The sequence below is a fragment of the Pelmatolapia mariae genome, linkage group LG4 (assembly GCF_036321145.2).
Source record: "Pelmatolapia mariae isolate MD_Pm_ZW linkage group LG4, Pm_UMD_F_2, whole genome shotgun sequence".
NCBI classification, from domain to species: domain Eukaryota; kingdom Metazoa; phylum Chordata; class Actinopteri; order Cichliformes; family Cichlidae; genus Pelmatolapia; species Pelmatolapia mariae.
The window spans coordinates 9,209,293-9,226,452 of NC_086230.1; the positions used below are offsets into that span (position 1 = coordinate 9,209,293).

The following is a 17,160-nucleotide window of genomic DNA, read 5'->3' on the forward strand; positions in this document are numbered from 1 at the left end:
CACACAGATGAAAAAAGGAAAAACTAAGACAAAGCCTCTTACGGGGTTGATCCACCACATTCTTTGTAAAGCACCTTAAATAGACTTGAGTCTAGATTCAAGGGTCTGTGGATGTCTACTGGAGCGGTGAACCCTGTTCCTCCAAAACAGATTCAGTTATTTGGTGGTTTGGTGCTAGCTGGGGAATGCAGTAACATTCAAACCATTCGGCAAACCACCTATAGGTGCAGACACCTCTCCTATCAGGAATGTTTTATCCTAGGATCAAGACACTTAAACTTAAAGGAGGACTGAAACCATGGGAGAGGAAAAAAACGCATAGCCGGACCACTCATCCTCTCCACCTTTTACTATGTTTTTGAATGTTTTCATCACTCTGCACAGTGCTGCTTCGAATCCAAGCAAAATTATATAAAGAAAAGCATTTTATAGCAAAATGGTTTTCATTTAGTAGTAGTGTGCAACACTGTAAATTCAGATATTGATTCAAAGTAAGTGCAGGACCAGTATTGCTGATACCAATACTGATACTTTGAACCTATAAAGGCAGCTTATGTAGAAGAGAGCATGTTTGAGGTATACTTTTTCATTTTTACCCCTCAGAAAATATTTTATTTAACACAATTCAGTGGGCTACATGCTGAATTTGGAGAATAGTATTAATCCTATGGCGCTAGTATCGATCTGATACCAATACCAGCACTGGTATGGATATTTGATATTGGGATAAATTCGGCCACCTCTAGCATTTAGCATCTCAACTTTAGAGGAGAATTATGGACTTTTCTTATGAATAAAACTCAAAGCCACAGTTTTTTTCTTCTCTTATTTGAAGGATGTTTAATGTTTACCACACATGCTGATAATCTATGCACATTATATGTGTCACCATTATCCTCGCAGTCATCAGAATCACATCATAAATGCCCTTTCAGAAACATTTTCTTGCGCATGAAAAGCATTTAATCAACTGCCCTTTTTTGTTCCAATAAAAACCCCAACACTTTAGCAAAAGTGCTTTAATCAGTTAAGCAAGCACAAAAATAACATTCACCTCCAGTGACCTACAAACGTAACTAAAATTTCCATCACCATCATTCATGGATCTTGAGTAACAGGCAGCGTGACCCTGCAATGGCAAGCAGTTTTCTGAATCCTTCTGATTCCAGCCCGTTTGTTCGATTCAGGAGATGACGCCGTGCTTCCTGCCAGTCTGGATGAAAGCGTCAACACAGTGGTCGATGTCTTCGTCCGTGTGCGCTGCCGAAATCTGAACACGGATTCTGGCTTTTCCCTTTGGTACGACTGGGTAGGAGAATCCAATCACATACACTCCTGTGGAGGGAAAACACTACTGTGACACTGTACAAACACAGTGGCAGATTCACATACTCTCTGCTAAGTGAGTCAGTTTCATCTACATTAAAGAAAAAAAATAAAGTTAATGTGGAAGTGCCAAAAAACTGCAGTTCCTTGAGCGGCCACTTGAGGCTGTCTCCAAAAGTCAGTCAATCCCCATAGACTCCCAGAAATGAACATGTTTTTTAGCTTGGTACAAAAAACTACTTTTGGTCTCTAGTGCTAGTTTCCCCCTTCACAACAACAGTACAGGTGGTGAATTATTTTATTACTCACAATTTTAAACTGTAATAAGGTAAATTTAAGCTTGTGGCCACCTTGACCTACTGATAAATGGCTGTACGGGAAACTGGATGTTGAACATTAATGCTTTGAAAATTAATGGGTAACATTCTATTATATACAGTCTATGGTCTCACCAAGCTTTAGCATATCGTCAGCCATTAAAGAGGCCAAACGTGCATCGCCGAGCATCACAGGACAGATGGGGTGAGCTGAGCCTGCGATGGTGAAGCCGGCTTGCGTCATCTTGTTCCTGAACCTGATTTAACAGCAAAGACAAAACTATTATACTCACAGATGGGTAAAACCAGTTGTAAACAGTGTAAAACTTATCACTGAGTGCAGGACATCCTATATATGATATTAATATTGCTACAGATAAACCGATTGGTGTTTATGATGTACACAACACTAAAAAGACAGAAGACTTCCACTGTTCATAAGAACAAAACGTACCGCATGGTTTTGGCCGTCATGCTTTGGGCAATCTCATTGGAGGCAAGCAGCAGTTCCACAGCCCGCGTGGCACTGCCCACCACAGGAGGGGGGAGCGCGTTGGAGAATAGGTAGGGCCGCGAACGCTGCCTAAGTAGGTCAATGAGAGGCTTTGGGCCGACTGTGTAACCACCTGAGAGAAAACAAAACAACTACATCACACCTTGGATAAGTCTGTTAGTACCTGATCGGATCACTTGGAACCTCGGCTAGAAGGGGCTTCTAAAAACAGTACCTGGGTACCAGGTACTATTACCTAATGGAAAACCCTGAAAATCGAGTAGGTACTAATGGAAAAGGGACTTTACACTCGCATTTATCACAGGAAAAACTTTGAGTAAATATCAAAAGTGGAATTGTCAGGTGGGCCGATGCACTACACTAAACAAATGCTTCTTTTCTATGTCTGTGTTAAATGTACAACGTTTTACTAATTTATACTTAATAAAAAGATGTTATGAGAGCCTTTATGTTCGAATGGAATCATACCTGCTGCTCCTCCCAGCGCTTTGCCCAGAGTGGAGTTTATAATATGAACTCTATCCATCACTCCAAGGAGTTCATCAGTTCCTCTGCAAATCAGAGGGAAGTGGTAACATTAGTTCATCACCTCTTGATAATAGACTATGTGCACGTTAGCATATGGTACTTCCGGTGTGGAAACTCCTGTGGGGAGCTTTGTTTCCGGTGTCCTATTCGTGCCCTGTTTATGGTCCAAAACAAGTTAAGCAAATGAACGAATCAAGCGCTGATTTACATTTCTATAGATGTCTTGGGCATTTACCCAATATATCTGTAAATGATGTTCATCGACTTGTCGATATTTTTTCCCCGCGCCTCTCTTTTTCTCAAAAGAGAAAAGGGATTCAAATGTTATATTTCTCAGTATCTGTAAACAGCGGTCCCTCGTTTATCGCGAGTGTTATGTTCTAAAAATAACCAGCGATAGGTGTAATCAACTAGCCAATTTTATTTTTTGACGGTGCAAAACATTTCGTCGACATACAGTACTGCACTTCAGAGTCACACTGCTAGCGATCGATGCAGCGATTCTGTACTGTACAGGAGAGACGTCACGGAGGAGATCGTCTGCAGCGATCAGGACGCAGGACACAATGTGATGTAAAAAAAATAAAAATAAAATAAGCATGCAAACTTGCACTAAAAAATCTGCGAAACAGTGAGGTGAAAGGTGAACCGCGTTATAGCGAGGGACCACTGTAATTCTGAAGGTAAGTCACAACATACCCTTCGTAAATACTAATGTATAGAAACCCTTACCAGCAATCATTCATTTTTTGTGTGGCTTTTTTTCACGGTTTGTTAACATGCTGTGTAGGTGTGTACTTGACTAGCTGATATCGACATAACGGGGAAACATCTGGTTTGACTATTCCTCACCTGTAGTTTGAATGCTGAACATTTGCCTGTTTAAATCATAAGACCAGTCACTATACAGAGATGTGCTTCTGAATGTGGACGATGTGTCTTCTGATTCTGTAATGCAGTTCTGCTTGTGTTGAGTGATGTAAACAACTGATCGATCTAAACTCTTTAAACGTCAAAATTGATCATTAGATTTTTTATGACACAACAGTGATGAGTGTTCCCACCTTCTGCTCTTTCTAACTTAACGCGATCTTTCCGTTTTCGAGTTATGGACATGATTTTGGAGTATATCTTCGCAGTAGCGATTGACCGCAAAGTAAAGCTACCGGAAATGTACAACCCCACATCCGGTCTCAAACCAGGAAGTTAGCATTTTCTCGTGCACAGGGTCTATAGAGATAGCTAAACTTAATCAAGAGCCCAGTATCACGGTAGTTACTGTAAAATGGGGCTTTGGCGAGACCTAGTGGTCTGCCGTAAATAGCTGTTAATAACAATCCACTGTTCTCTGCCCCCAACTTTGAAATTAAAAATGATATTAGGGCATTACACTTTTACCATTAGGGGTCTTTTGTATTTTATTTTGCAAAATAACCGATTTATGATTTTTCTTTTCTTACCCACCTTCCCCGAGGCCCTAGGAAACCGGTGGCGTGACATTCGTCTATAAACACCATGGCTCCGTACTGCTCAGCCAGGTCACAAATCCCTCGCAAGGGAGCCACATCTCCATCCATAGAGAAGACCCCATCTGTCACTACCAGACGCATACGAGACGACTGAGAAGGACAACAGAGAGCGCAGGTGATCGGTGTGTGACCTCCTCTGAGTAAGCTGTGTCATTTTCACTATCTTCTAACACACTGCAAGGAGCGATGGATCAAGAAGGAATGTTTTACTCCACGCACCTGAGCTTCTTTGAGTTTGGTTTCCAGGTCACCGAGGTCCATGTGTTTGTAGCGCAGCCTCTTCGCTCGACACAGGCGAATGCCATCAATGATCGAGGCGTGGTTTAGCTCGTCAGAGAGCACTGCGTCATCTGGGCCCAGCAGCACCTGTTGTGAGAATAATTCAGCGTTATACTGATCGTAACGGGGGAAGTCCTTCGTTTCAAGTCCATTTGGACCTACCTCAAAAAGTCCCGCATTGGCATCGAAACAGCTGGCGTAGAGGATGCAGTCCTCTCTCTCGTGGAACTCGGCGAGCTTCTGCTCTAGCTTTTTGTGGAGATCCTGTAAACCACGCATTACGCAAAATTAACCTCATGAATTAGACAGCTTTGGGGTGATATGCGTGATCTTTAAGCACCAGACCTGCGTCCCACAGATGAACCTGACAGAGCTCAGTCCAGCACCGTGTGTCTTCAGAGCATCGATTCCTGCCTGGACCACTTCTGGATGACTGGACAGCCCGAGGTAGTTGTTGGCGCAGAAGTTCAGTATACCTGAGAGAATTTTGGATGGACAAAAGGAAAATTAAGGTCAAAAAAGAGAGAGTCACTGTCCCATAATAACCTCTTTGAGCAGGTCAAAGCTGGGAGTAGAAGTTCTGCTTGTAGTTTTAGGCTACAGACGAGACAATAGAGAGAGAAGACAAAGAGTGTCAGAGAAAACAATGCATGGGACCGTGGCACTGTTGGGCACATGAAATGAACGGGGTCGTTTTGGTGCACGAGGGGTCACGACCTAAAGTCTGTGGCCCATTCATAAGTCAGCAGAGTCGATCTCTGGCAAGGGTTCATGCTGAAATATAAACAGTGATCGGCTGCTTTGCTGGAACAATAGCAAATAAGGCAGAGATTAACTGGTGCAGTGCAGTTAAATGCTAGAGCCTTCACAAGTCAAACAATGAACTTTGCATTGTACAAAGCACAAAACAGCTTTCTGCTGATGATATAAAGACCACTTTACAAATTATTTTGAATTATTTAAAGCTTGAATGTCATACTTTTGCTGTTACGAGTTCTAGGTTAATGTTTTTCCAAAGGCTGCGCCGAGAATAGCTTCAGAAGTGCAAAACAAGGGAGTAGCAGAGATTACTTCAAGTTCACCGCTGAGATAAGAACGTGGCAGAACTGAAATAACACCTTACCTGGGACGGTGCGTTTAAGGACCATCACCGAGGAGTGTGCTACTGCTCACTTATTAAACTGCTGTAACTGGAAACTCCTAGTACTCACTGCCACAACTGCCGTCCACGCTGATCTCAGGACCCTGCTTGGAGGTGATGATCCTCTCCGCTTTCCACGTCCCCGCGGCTCGGATCGTCTCCAGCTCGTGTTCCAGCACCGCCCGGGCTGCAGCGGCAGCGGTGTAGCTGCGGCTCAGGCCCGAACACAGCAGAGCCCCCCGGAGCGGGCTCACCAAACTGCGGGCAGCTTTTCCGAGAGACATAGCGGTGAACTCGTTATGCTATTAAAGATATATGAACCGTGGCACAGAAAGGCTCAATGTAAAGAGCAAGCGTGGTTGCGTCACGTAACAAGGGTAGGCGTCTGTCTGGAAGACCAATCAGAGCGCAGGGCCGCTGGCAGGTGTCTTGTTTGGTCCAATCGCATTGCAGACAGTTTTTTTAACTGGCTGATGTCCACTTTGGTAGTTTACAGTCTGATGCCTAATATAAACGATAACAACATTTTACTCCTTTTAGTCACGTTTCGTACGTTTCAAATACTTTGTACATCACAGGAAGTACTTTGCGTTTTAAATATAGTACATTTACAGCAAAAAATGTGACAATGCAATATGTTACAACTAGAAAAAAAAACATTACTTGTTTTTGAGTGTCGGTACCGAGATCGAGACACCACACACACACACACACACACACACACACACACACACACACACACAGAGAGACATTTATTTCAGTGTGTTGAAAGTGCCCTCAGTATCCAGACTGAATACACATCAAGCTAAAACACAAACAATAAATGAACCATGCATGTGTTTTTTAAAATAAAATTTACATGCAGACCTCCAGTTTATTTCTGGAGGTGACACGGAAAGAAAATATCAATGATTCTGGGTTATACAGTAACTCACTCCAGCAGACTAGGTAGCTGAATAATGAACCTATGGTGTAATAACCTTCCATATATCTATGGGAGGATGAATAGCTATTATAAAAATCACAATGCTAATACGTAGTACAGTTTGGAATATCTTCCTAACTAGTCCTTTGCCAGGTGCTTTTGTAATGGCAAGAAAAAGTCCATAAACATATTTAAAAAAAGACAGACTGCAAACACACAAATCTCCAGTTAATACTTTTAGTTTAATATGACAGCAGTGTGTCATCACTTGTTGTTAAACTTCAAGTAAAACATCTTCATAGGGACAAGCTGAATGTGAAAAAAACTCATCAATTTTCTTCAGCATCCGACATCAACAACGACATAAAGCCTCAAACTATTACCGCGAGTTATGGCTGAGCTTCTCTTACAAGTGTTTGCTACTTTGACAGGGGCATTTCTGTACCTCATCATCATCTTTAACAATATATATATATATATGTATATATAACAGCAATATAGTACATCATCTATGTTGCAAAGTTTGTAACAATATTCTCATTTAACAGCAGGAATGTAACCATAAAAAATGTGCAAATGTTTGCTTGTGGATCAACCCTCGTAACAACGTCAAGTAAAAACTTCGGTCTTTCCTCAGACATTAGTTTTAAGTTAAAAAACACATTTGCTCCCCCCAGCAAAAGAGCGGGGTACACATATACAATGTCATTTCCAATGTTAATTGTGCCATTCAACCGTTCATTAATAAGAAATCTCCATTATCCAGCAGGTGGCGCAGGAGCTTCATGAGTAATGTTAGTTTTGGCAGGTTTAGGTGAGACTTTAAGACTCTGAGTTGTCTTGCGAGGACGCTCTCAGGGACGGCAGACGCTCGGCCGCTTTCGCTCTCTCTGCCAGAAACCTGTCGAACTCTGGGGAGGCAAGCAGGAGTCACTTTATCAGACATCTATAGGAAAGTTCCTGCACTGAGTAAACAAAGCCACAACTTTGGAGTCAAAGTGAGCTGTGACTTGACATGTGAGTGCTTTATGTTTTATTTTTAGTCCTTGAAGTAGTAAACATTTGGGGGTAAAAACAAAAGTCCTTCTAACCTCCTTGGTTACCTTGGTAGAGGTAACACGGAGAGCTATTTACCAAGCATTAAAGAATCTCACTGCATTTCACCAGTGGCTCAAATATTTAGCAGCAATCTGAATGGACAATAAGTTTTGTCTATAGCTTCAGCACAGACTGTATATAAAAGATGGATAAAGCTGCCAAAAAAAGAAAACAAAAAACAATCCCATTTTCATGCCTTAATCTGAGAATTTTAGCTGTCGCAATGAGTGTAGAGTGGATTTGACTGAAAAAACAAGGATATATTGATAGTAGTGAGCTGTCAATCAAAGCCAGCCATGATCAAATGCCGTGTTCCAGATACATCGGAATATCTAGGAATGTGTTGGAACTCACGAGCGATGTCAATCCCGAGTTAGCATGTTCCAGAAAGAGCAATGAAAGAGAATATTGGTTCCTAGCAAGGTAGAGACCTTCAGGTATCACTAGCTATACAGCAAAATACCTAATTTTCTTGCCTTTCAGAAAACACATTCAGTGATGGAATCTGATCAGCGCTCTGCTATGGCTCATTTAATGAGTAACAAGTACACAACATTTGCAGTACACATCAAATATTTAGAATTTTACTACTGTTTACATTCAGCGCTCTTATCTTGGATTTCTAACTATGGGTATGTTGGTCCACTCTGACTTGAGGGAGTGTTCCACTAAAAAATTTGCTCACTGGAAATTCAGAATTTCCAACTTCCAACTTATTCAGGAATGCAATATGAAGCATACATACCATGCCATGTTGAAACTGAATTTAAAGGAGTGACCAAGATCATAGGTTCAGACTTCTGTTTGAAACCAGACACTGCCACCTGCTGGCCATTTGACAAAGGCAACGCTTCCATATAGACTATCTCCATTGTTTTATATACAGTCTATCAGCTCTAAAAGAGGGTGTGTATTTCACTGCAAATATTCCATTTAATATAACCAAAGAAAGTGTTTTCTGTTTAAGAGTTTGTGCCCCATGTATTAACATGGTTATAAAATCTGCTCCTTTGGAACAGGACATATGGGTAAGGATCCTCACCTTCACTGGTCACACCATCGGAGTCCTCAAAGTCATCATACTGTGTCATAAACACAAAATAAGTATATTTGATTATCCTTTAAGATAACTGTGTACAAAATTTCAAGTTAAACCCACCCGCTTAGTCCTTTCTTTTTATAGTCAGTCACCTTTATGTGGATATATCTAAACATTTCTAATACCTTGGATTGGTATCTGCAATTAATGTTATAAAGTCCACCAACATCTTCTTTTCTTTTTTAAGCTTTTAAATACTGCAAAGTTGATTCGATGAATGAATATCATTCCCAGTTCAGACTAACCTCATCATCCAAAGCAAGCCATTTCTCAATATCATCCATTACACTGGACTGGGTGATAGGAATCTGAGAAAGAAAGAAGAGACACAGATTGGCTACATGGATAAAACTTCATCAAGGTGTAACAAAGCTACGAAGCCATGAGAACAAAAATGAAAGACTACCGCAAAAACAACAACAAAGAACAACCACATGTCGCTAAACATAGCATTCAGTGAGGAAGACTTTGGGTGTGACAACAATGCAGCATATCAAAAGTGCAAACCAAACAGTGTCATGCTCTTACGACGCCACAACTGGTCATGCAAACCTTTGTGCTCTATTTCAGTAACTGAACCACCAAAGCCAAAAAGTGACCCAACCCAGACCACAGCAAAGTAAATCAAAACTGTATGAAAAGAACCAAAAGACAGAGGGTATGAAAAGGTGAAACCAACGTAAAGCCAGGGCACGTTTTAAAATTCACACCCACCATTCCCCTTTTAATCATCCAATCTAACTTTGGTGAAGAGCTGCGAGTGGAAGCTGGACTGCCATCCTTCACGTACAGACAGATTTCATTCAGGAGGAAAACAGTTACTCAAACAAAGTAACACACACTCAGGCCTGTAGCTCAGATATTATGTATAGCACTTGTTACTCTGTCATATACAAAAACCCCAGGATTTCACTTATGCTTGCTGTTTAAAATAGATTTAACAATATCATAACTGAATTTCCTTGTGGTCCTAAAGGTCATATCACAGTTTAGCAAAACAAAATCAGTTATAGTAGCCGATAAATCTAAACCTTTTAAGCTTTATAGACATGTTTGCTTACAGGTTCAGTGTTTTGTAGTCTGCTGTCCTGAGCTTGAGCAAGACCGTCCACCACAACTTCTCTCCCGTCTCTGAAAGACAAAAATTACTAATAGGTTAACTGCAACGTAATCTAGTAACTGAGGCTTACACAAAGCTAAATACTGGCTCATGTGTTCAGGAACAAATGAAAAGAAAGAGTGGGGAACTGAGCTCACTGTATTCATGAGGGTTTTGTGAAACTGTAACCACAAAGCAATTGTATTAAATCACCGTAATTTACTTTAGTAGTTACAAAAAATTAATTTTAAAACCTATTTTCACATTGATAAGGGCAAGGGTGGTTAGTTCAAGTTGTAAAAAGCCAAATGGTTCAACCACTTTTAGCTAGCTATTTTAATGTTTATAACTTTTACTGATTTATTTCAAAGTTTAATAAATGCTTAATAAATAATCTATATTCCTTTAAGATATTTAGACTAATGACTCTGTTTAGCTAATAAGTTTACCTGTTTATTCATTATGTTTTGCTAACTACTCTTGTTTTTAACTGTTACTAATGTTAGTGCTGTTTTGGCTCTGCTCACTTGCTAACCTTTTTTTTCTTTGTGTACATTAGTACTATCCTGCCGTGTACATTGTGCCAATTTTGCTTAAAACAAAAAATGTCTGTGTGCTGTGCTGCTCTACAAACTAAAAACATCACCCTGCTGTGCAAACATCTGTTCATGTCATAAAGGTCGCAAATCTGTGAAGCAGTTTTTTCTGTACCTTGGTCTTTGTTGAGTTGACACATGTATTTTCTGTGATAAAGTGTCATCTGATTCACTTGTACCTGGAAGGAGAAACGCAAAAAGAGCAGAATAAGTCTCCACGTTTTGCATGAAATTAGGGATCGCTGCATGATCCATTTATCTTTTAATATGCTTGCCATGATAAAATATAGGCAATGTGAAAATCTATCTAAGTATAATACTTACTAAGTTTTGCCATCTGACTGGACAAACTGTCAGATTTTGGAAAACTCATTGAGCTGTCATTGGTAACTGAAGCCGCCTCTGATTGGCTGTCAGTCTTCAAGTCTAGCTCTGTTAAGTTGACGTAGGTGTGGCCCTGAAAGACACAGAGGGAAACAGCACAATTTAACCAGTTCACGCGGTTCTGACTCTTCAACTGTGAGGAAAGACTCCAAAAATGGCCGCCATGTTCTTTACCTTCTGTGCTGCGTTCTGACCGTTTGTTATTCGTCGTTCAAACCTGCCGACGACAGAATGAAATCATCGCGTGCAGAGAAACACCATGCTGAAATATTGCCTTTCTCTTTATTTTGCCAATAAACACGATGACGTGATGGAGAGAATGGCGCAGGTACCTGTGGTAGCGATTGAAGGCGGTGTTCATTTCATCATTAGTTGCTAGTAACTCTTCGATCAGCTTCTCCTCGCTGAGTCTGGGGACTATCTTCGCTATCCTGTCTTGCATTTCTTTACATACTGTGTATAACTGCTAATGACACAATCAGACAAAGAATGCGTGGGTGGGGTGGGGGGGGCGTTGAAGGGCCAGATGCAACACAGAACGTATAAAGTAGGAGATCAGTTAAGGGTAAGGCACTGTTACTCAGCATGAATGGAAAGGATCACAATCACAGAGAATATTACACATTCATGCAGTAAAACACAAGCTTGTTTTTAAAGGTGACTTCATTTTTTTTTTGTGTGTGTGTGTGTGTGTGTGTTTACCTCCAGCAGCTCCATGTCTGCTTGTTTTACCGTAACTGGATCTAGTTGACTCATCAAATCTGACATCATAGTCAGGTTGCTGCGCACCACTCCTAGCTCTGCCTTTAGCTTCTTCACCTGGAATATCAACAGCACTTACTGAATAAACATAGGTACGGTAACGCGAGGAAGAACAAGAAGAAAGCAAATATTGATTTTATAAGGGTTGGAAGCGAAAAAGAATTAAGAAGCACAGCTACATAAAGGAGTTCTGTGACTCTATTGTAACCAACATAGAAATAGCCAGTTAGCACAGAAGCACAGTGCAATTATAATAAGCGTTAAGTCCCTTTCCAGTCTCATCACCTGGCTGGGAGTCAAGGCATTGTTTCCCTCAAGGGCCAGTTTTAGATCAGAGGTCTGAGGTGGGATGAGCGGTTTGGAAGACAGGAGTACAGCAGGCAGAGTAGTAACAGCAGGCCCATTGCCAGGCAAAGTCTGATAAGCAAAGGCGGAGAAATGACCAGACAGGAAAAAAGACCAAAGATGATGATAGGCAACACCCAACTGTTAGCAATAAAACAAAGGTCACCCAGCCCTGTATCCACCTTTTTCGGGGCTTCGGGTGGTGTGTAACCTTCCAGCTGATTGGCAGGGAACTCGAGTCCTTTCCTTCGCAGGTCTTCGTAGACCGATACCACACCCGTCAGGTCGGGTGAGCTGCGGAATGCATCGGCCCACGCCTTGACAAGAGAAAACCACAAATTAGGACTAGACAGTAAACCAATGTGACAACACTAAAGAATGACAACAACTTTATTCTTTTATTCCCTTGAGCCACGCCTCACCTGTATGATGCCAAGCACTCTGTCATGTAGGATTTGTGGAGGGTTGTTCCTCGGGATAATCGACCGCACCAGAACCCCTTCTATGAAATCGCGCGTTGTGACCAGGATGTGAAATCTGTAGCCGCAGTTCTTCACGCAGGTCTCGAGGACCTGAAATCACAGAGTTTCAGAGAAACGCCTTACCAATTACAAACTACGCACATCTGATGAGAACATAAAGAGTCAACACTCACAGTCAGCGTTAGCATAACCTCCTTGAAGTTCTTATTCCCCACAATCCTTTTTTTTATGGCTCTGAGTGCATCTTTGGGCCTGTAATTACAACATTTTCAATAGTCAGCCGCATGCAACCTCAAGAGGACAAGCTTGTTCCTGATGCTAACAGATAACGAATGTGCACACACCCTTCCTCTGAGCTGTTGATTATGTCACAGATTTCCATGTTGAGTTCCCAGTCTTCAGATGGCAGGCTGGAGCTGGTCGCACGCTCTGTGCAAAGTAGGTAAAAACATGAAACATGTCTCATTGTTACATTATAATTTGTAGAAATACATGAATTTGTTATTCCTTTATGAATAATACATGGTAACAACGTAGAGACAAATTCACCTTTAGTAAACATTATTTTCATTTCCTATGTCAAGGTTGTGATTGTGTGGCGTTCCACAGGGACTGACCTTAGGACTCTCATATTTTTAATAGGAATACAAATAGGTGCCTTTTAATACATAGGAAGCAGACATCATAGAGCCATAGTCAAACTGTAAATTCTGACCTTTATACAGAAATTGTAAAACCTCATTTAAAAGTGACAAGACTTAAAAGGATGCCAATAACCAAACATACAGACTTGGAATATTTTAAACAGTATCCCACGGGGCTGACCTCAGTCTCTGAAAACATTAAGCTGCTTTTTGTTTGTTTTTGTCTGCTTGAAGTTGTAGTAATTCCAGGACTGTATTAATTGTCTTTTATTAATGCTTTTATGTGTTTTTTCACATTATGCAAACCCAGTTTTGGAAATATTGGGTTTTACATTTCACTATCTTATGAAAAATTACAGTACATTTTAAATTTGATGGCAGAAAAAAGAAAAGAAAACAAAGAATCATCATCAATGACTTTTTGTCACCGTCCCAACATTAGCCAATTTCATAACCTCCAACAACGACTTGCAAACAGTCAGGCAACATGCCATTTCTCCATGTTTGCCAGAATGTCACTGACTAGCCTATATGCCTTAGTGACCGAGGTGTCTAATGTCTAATTCACCCTATTTAAAATTTTTGTGTGGAAAAAAAAAGATTTCATGTTAGAAACATTAAAATTACATGAAAACAATGAAAATCATTAATTTGCTGGCACTTTTAATTGGCTAAAGATAAAAAGAGTGGGCACTTTTAATAAGGTTTGTCAGGAGTTAGATTTAAACTATATCAAAATGTGCCATGAGAACATGGCACATTTTCCTCACTCATCAAAGTGAGGAAAAGGAAGAAGAAAAAAAGAGGAAGAGGAGAAAATGATCATAATTAAACATAATGCTGAATAACTAATTGTTGCTACTCTAGCCTTAACTGTGGGGGACTTCCACTATCATCACGTTAGTTCTTTTGTTTGCTTTGTCCTTTAACATGAGTGAACCTAGCCTAGCAGAACAGCCAAGTTAGCACAGCCACAGTCAGAGATGGGACACTGGCAAATGACTTGTTAGCATAGCTAGCTGGCTGATATAATGTAGCAGATAGTAATTACAGTAATATTACACTTCATAACCGGTCAACCCAGTGTTGGACACTGTTGCTAAAATAAACACGCTGCCGTTTGTCGATCAGTGTTTTACCTGTAACTTTAGAGGATTGTTGTTGTTGGTGGCGTTGGATTATTTATAGAATAATGGTGATGAATGCTGGTTGAAGGGGCCCCTTTGAGAATTTTTGCCCAGGGCCCCAACAGACTCTAGAACAGCATGTGGCTTGTTTGGATTTTTGATCAGTTTACTGTGTGGAGGTTAAACTTTAGACCAGCTTATCAGATGACTTAATTAACTTGACCAAAAAACTGATGGAAATATTAAATTCACTATATTCAAGACTAGGCTATATTTATGTTTTATTTAGATTATAATATTATTTAGTTTACAAATCGTGTAAAGACTTATACTGCAGCTTCAACTAAGATCTCCTCATCTACATATCTTAATGAGCATCTCTGGATCTGCACCATTATCACTGGCTACAGCCAAACGATCGTCAGATTTGGGTCAGGGGGATGTCGGCCACTCTTTGCGGCCCGCCCAGCTATTTGCAGGTTAAAGCAGAGCCGGGGACAACCAATCAACTGAAGCACCTCAGCGTCTTCCTCCCGCCTCTGCCAAGTCATTGTCTCACAGGGGCGTCAATCAAACCATAAGCCGTTGTTCTTCTGTCAGTCCTAATGAATTTAACTTGATTTCTATTTCTCTAACATAATCGCATTATGAACGCATCACCCCGACAAAAGCCTCGACAATAAGAGTCCACAGATCAGCTCTGCGGGGACGTGACTGCGGGAGATGTAAGGTGTCGGTATAAGACGCCTGAGCCTGACTGGAGAATTTTCTTTTTATGCAGCGTAAAGACTCATAAAGGCGCTCACCGATGCGCTGTCCCACGGGCGTGCTGAACGGATTCCCCATTAAAAACTCCATGATGAGCGCGATGAGGGGCCCAGCGAAGCACCGACGTCTCCGGGCCGAGCCGTATGCGACAGCAGGCGGCCCCGCTGTCTCTCTCTCTCTCTCTCTCTCCTGCAGACTGCTGCGGCTTCACACAACAAAGTGGGGCACCAGTTGAACTGCGTCATGCGTTTTAAAGGGAAAGCAGCCCGCAGTTATCAGATGGTCAGCGTACCAGTGTTAGTACAGCGTAACTGCGCCACACACAGGCATTATTCTTTGCTGCATGCACTGCTGTCACTTACCTGCGTGTAAGAACCACAGCATATTTTTTGTCTGAGCATTGAGTAAGGGTCCTCAGACAGATTTCAGCCAGAGGCATAAGCAGCAGGGCGCCCCAAGATCACTTGAAATGTCACCTAAGAAAGGTCGATAAATGTTTGTTTTTGTGTGTCATATATCAATAGTAATCATTTAAAAATGAAATATTTTGATAAATAAGTTAACAAAGAGACAATTAACCATTTTCCCTGTAAGAGCTGTGGTGACGTTCATGCTGATGTAATATTGTCCGTTTTTATATTTGCATTTCACACTAAGCCATGAAAATGCATGTGTTGGATGTATAATGCACAAATGATCAAGCATTGACAATACAGAGCAAATGTCAGCCTTGCTGAGGTGGACTGTTGGTGATGGGTTTAGTAGCGGGCTCAAATCAAATCATGCTATAGTTATAGTTTCATGCGACTTTAATATCTTAGCAGACCAATTTAATGCTTCACATTCAAATATGTCACATGCGCTGTATATGTAGTTTTGTTGTATTAGGTTTTAGGAATCATCTCAGCTGTGGAGGCTGACTAAAAAACAGCAGAGAACTTACAACAAAACTATTCTAATATCCTCCTCATTTTACCTCTGGGTCCTACGTGGTTATCAACCTGCTCACTGCATCAGAGGAGAAGAGGATAAGATTTGCAGCTTGTGACTGAGACACAAAATTGTGTGTGTTTATGAGTGATATAATTACATTTCAAGCAATAAGATTTTCTGGTTCTGTGAATGCATAATTCTTATTTTGGGACTTAAACACATTTACCCCATGCCATCCCTCTTGTTGAGCTACACTTATGGATGGCTCTTAAAAAAGAGAGACTGACAATGCTACAAAGCAGCCACATAAAAAATGTAACTGAGCACCACTGCTGTATGTTTACAAGTAAATGTGATAACTGAAGTATCTGCTTTGTTGTTGTTGTTGTTGTTGTTTTTGTGAGGAGCCATTTCTGTGGCCTGAATATTGGACTGCTAGCTGCTGGAATGAGGGAGTCCATCATTGCTGCGGCTATTTTAATGCAGTTTGAATTAACACACAGGTTGATTCCTCCATCAGCTGATGCAGAGACCATCCAAATAACTGTAGCTGGGATAATGGTTGTGAATAATTAATGAAGAACCTCCTGCACCACTCACATGCAGCTGAAGACTTTCTCATAGATAGAGAGACATAGCCTAACCTTTTTACATAAAATTAAATACAATGCAAACCATCTCTAACTGTATAAAGAGTTAATTCTGGAGTGCAGACAGTTTTGTATGTGAACATCAATCATGTGCTTCTCTGACACCAAAAAGTATATTGTGCATGCTACTAAAATGCAACTAACTTGGTTGTTCTGGAGCTCTCAACTGAACGTGGTCTTCATCAGGTATTACATACCATAGCTGGAGAAAAAAACCTCATCTTAACCGATCGCACCACAGTATCAGTTCCTTGGGCTGGACAGAAAAGTGCATTTATAAGAGTTTGGATAGCTAAGATACAACAGACCTGGACAGGAGAGGCTCGATCTTCATGCTTGTGTAGCTCTCTGCCACATGGGTGTGCTGTTAGACTTTAACTCAAAGTTTGATCCAGTGCATGATCAGCAAACATCATAAGAGCCTGGTTTTAATTTATACCCTGATCCTTCCTGTCCTTCCCTGTAACTGTTTTTTAAATATTTAAAGCCGCAGTATCATATTTATATTCACATTTTGCATTTTACTCAATTGCTTGGTAAATCACACAGTTTATCCCCTAATAAACTTTGGGTCAGGTGATATTCTTGACAGAAAAAACTGGAAAAACGACAAA

The 17,160-nt window shown here is 40.9% G+C and overlaps 2 protein-coding genes across 5 annotated transcripts; both read right to left on the reverse strand.

Annotated features, from left to right (window-relative positions):
- Positions 1-840: 840 nt before the first annotated feature.
- gcat (glycine C-acetyltransferase) lies at positions 841-6,003 on the reverse strand. The gene is made up of 9 exons (XM_063470494.1): positions 5,705-6,003; positions 4,839-4,969; positions 4,656-4,757; positions 4,434-4,580; positions 4,150-4,304; positions 2,626-2,708; positions 2,098-2,269; positions 1,779-1,900; positions 841-1,335 (listed from the first exon to the last, which is right to left on the reverse strand). Exons 1-9 carry the CDS (start codon positions 5,916-5,918, stop codon positions 1,184-1,186), a joined length of 1,278 nt encoding a protein of 425 aa, XP_063326564.1. The 5' UTR covers positions 5,919-6,003; the 3' UTR covers positions 841-1,183.
- Positions 6,004-6,756: 753 nt separating this feature from the next.
- Positions 6,757-15,181, reverse strand: tom1 (target of myb1 membrane trafficking protein). Of its 4 annotated transcripts, none has more exons than XM_063471333.1 (16): positions 15,002-15,179; positions 12,769-12,853; positions 12,598-12,676; positions 12,365-12,514; positions 12,125-12,259; positions 11,883-12,014; positions 11,538-11,654; positions 11,168-11,298; positions 11,010-11,052; positions 10,776-10,908; positions 10,567-10,630; positions 9,818-9,887; positions 9,471-9,536; positions 9,002-9,064; positions 8,700-8,739; positions 6,758-7,470 (listed from the first exon to the last, which is right to left on the reverse strand). In XM_063471333.1, exons 1-16 carry the CDS (start codon positions 15,051-15,053, stop codon positions 7,382-7,384), a joined length of 1,449 nt encoding a protein of 482 aa, XP_063327403.1. In that variant the 5' UTR covers positions 15,054-15,179; the 3' UTR covers positions 6,758-7,381. The 4 variants fall into 4 exon arrangements, with proteins under 4 accessions (XP_063327405.1, XP_063327403.1, XP_063327406.1 ...); XM_063471336.2 differs by having other exon boundaries at positions 11,168-11,301; positions 15,002-15,068; XM_063471335.1 differs by lacking the exon at positions 11,883-12,014 and having other exon boundaries at positions 6,757-7,470; positions 11,168-11,301; positions 15,002-15,181.
- Positions 15,182-17,160: the final 1,979 nt, after the last annotated feature.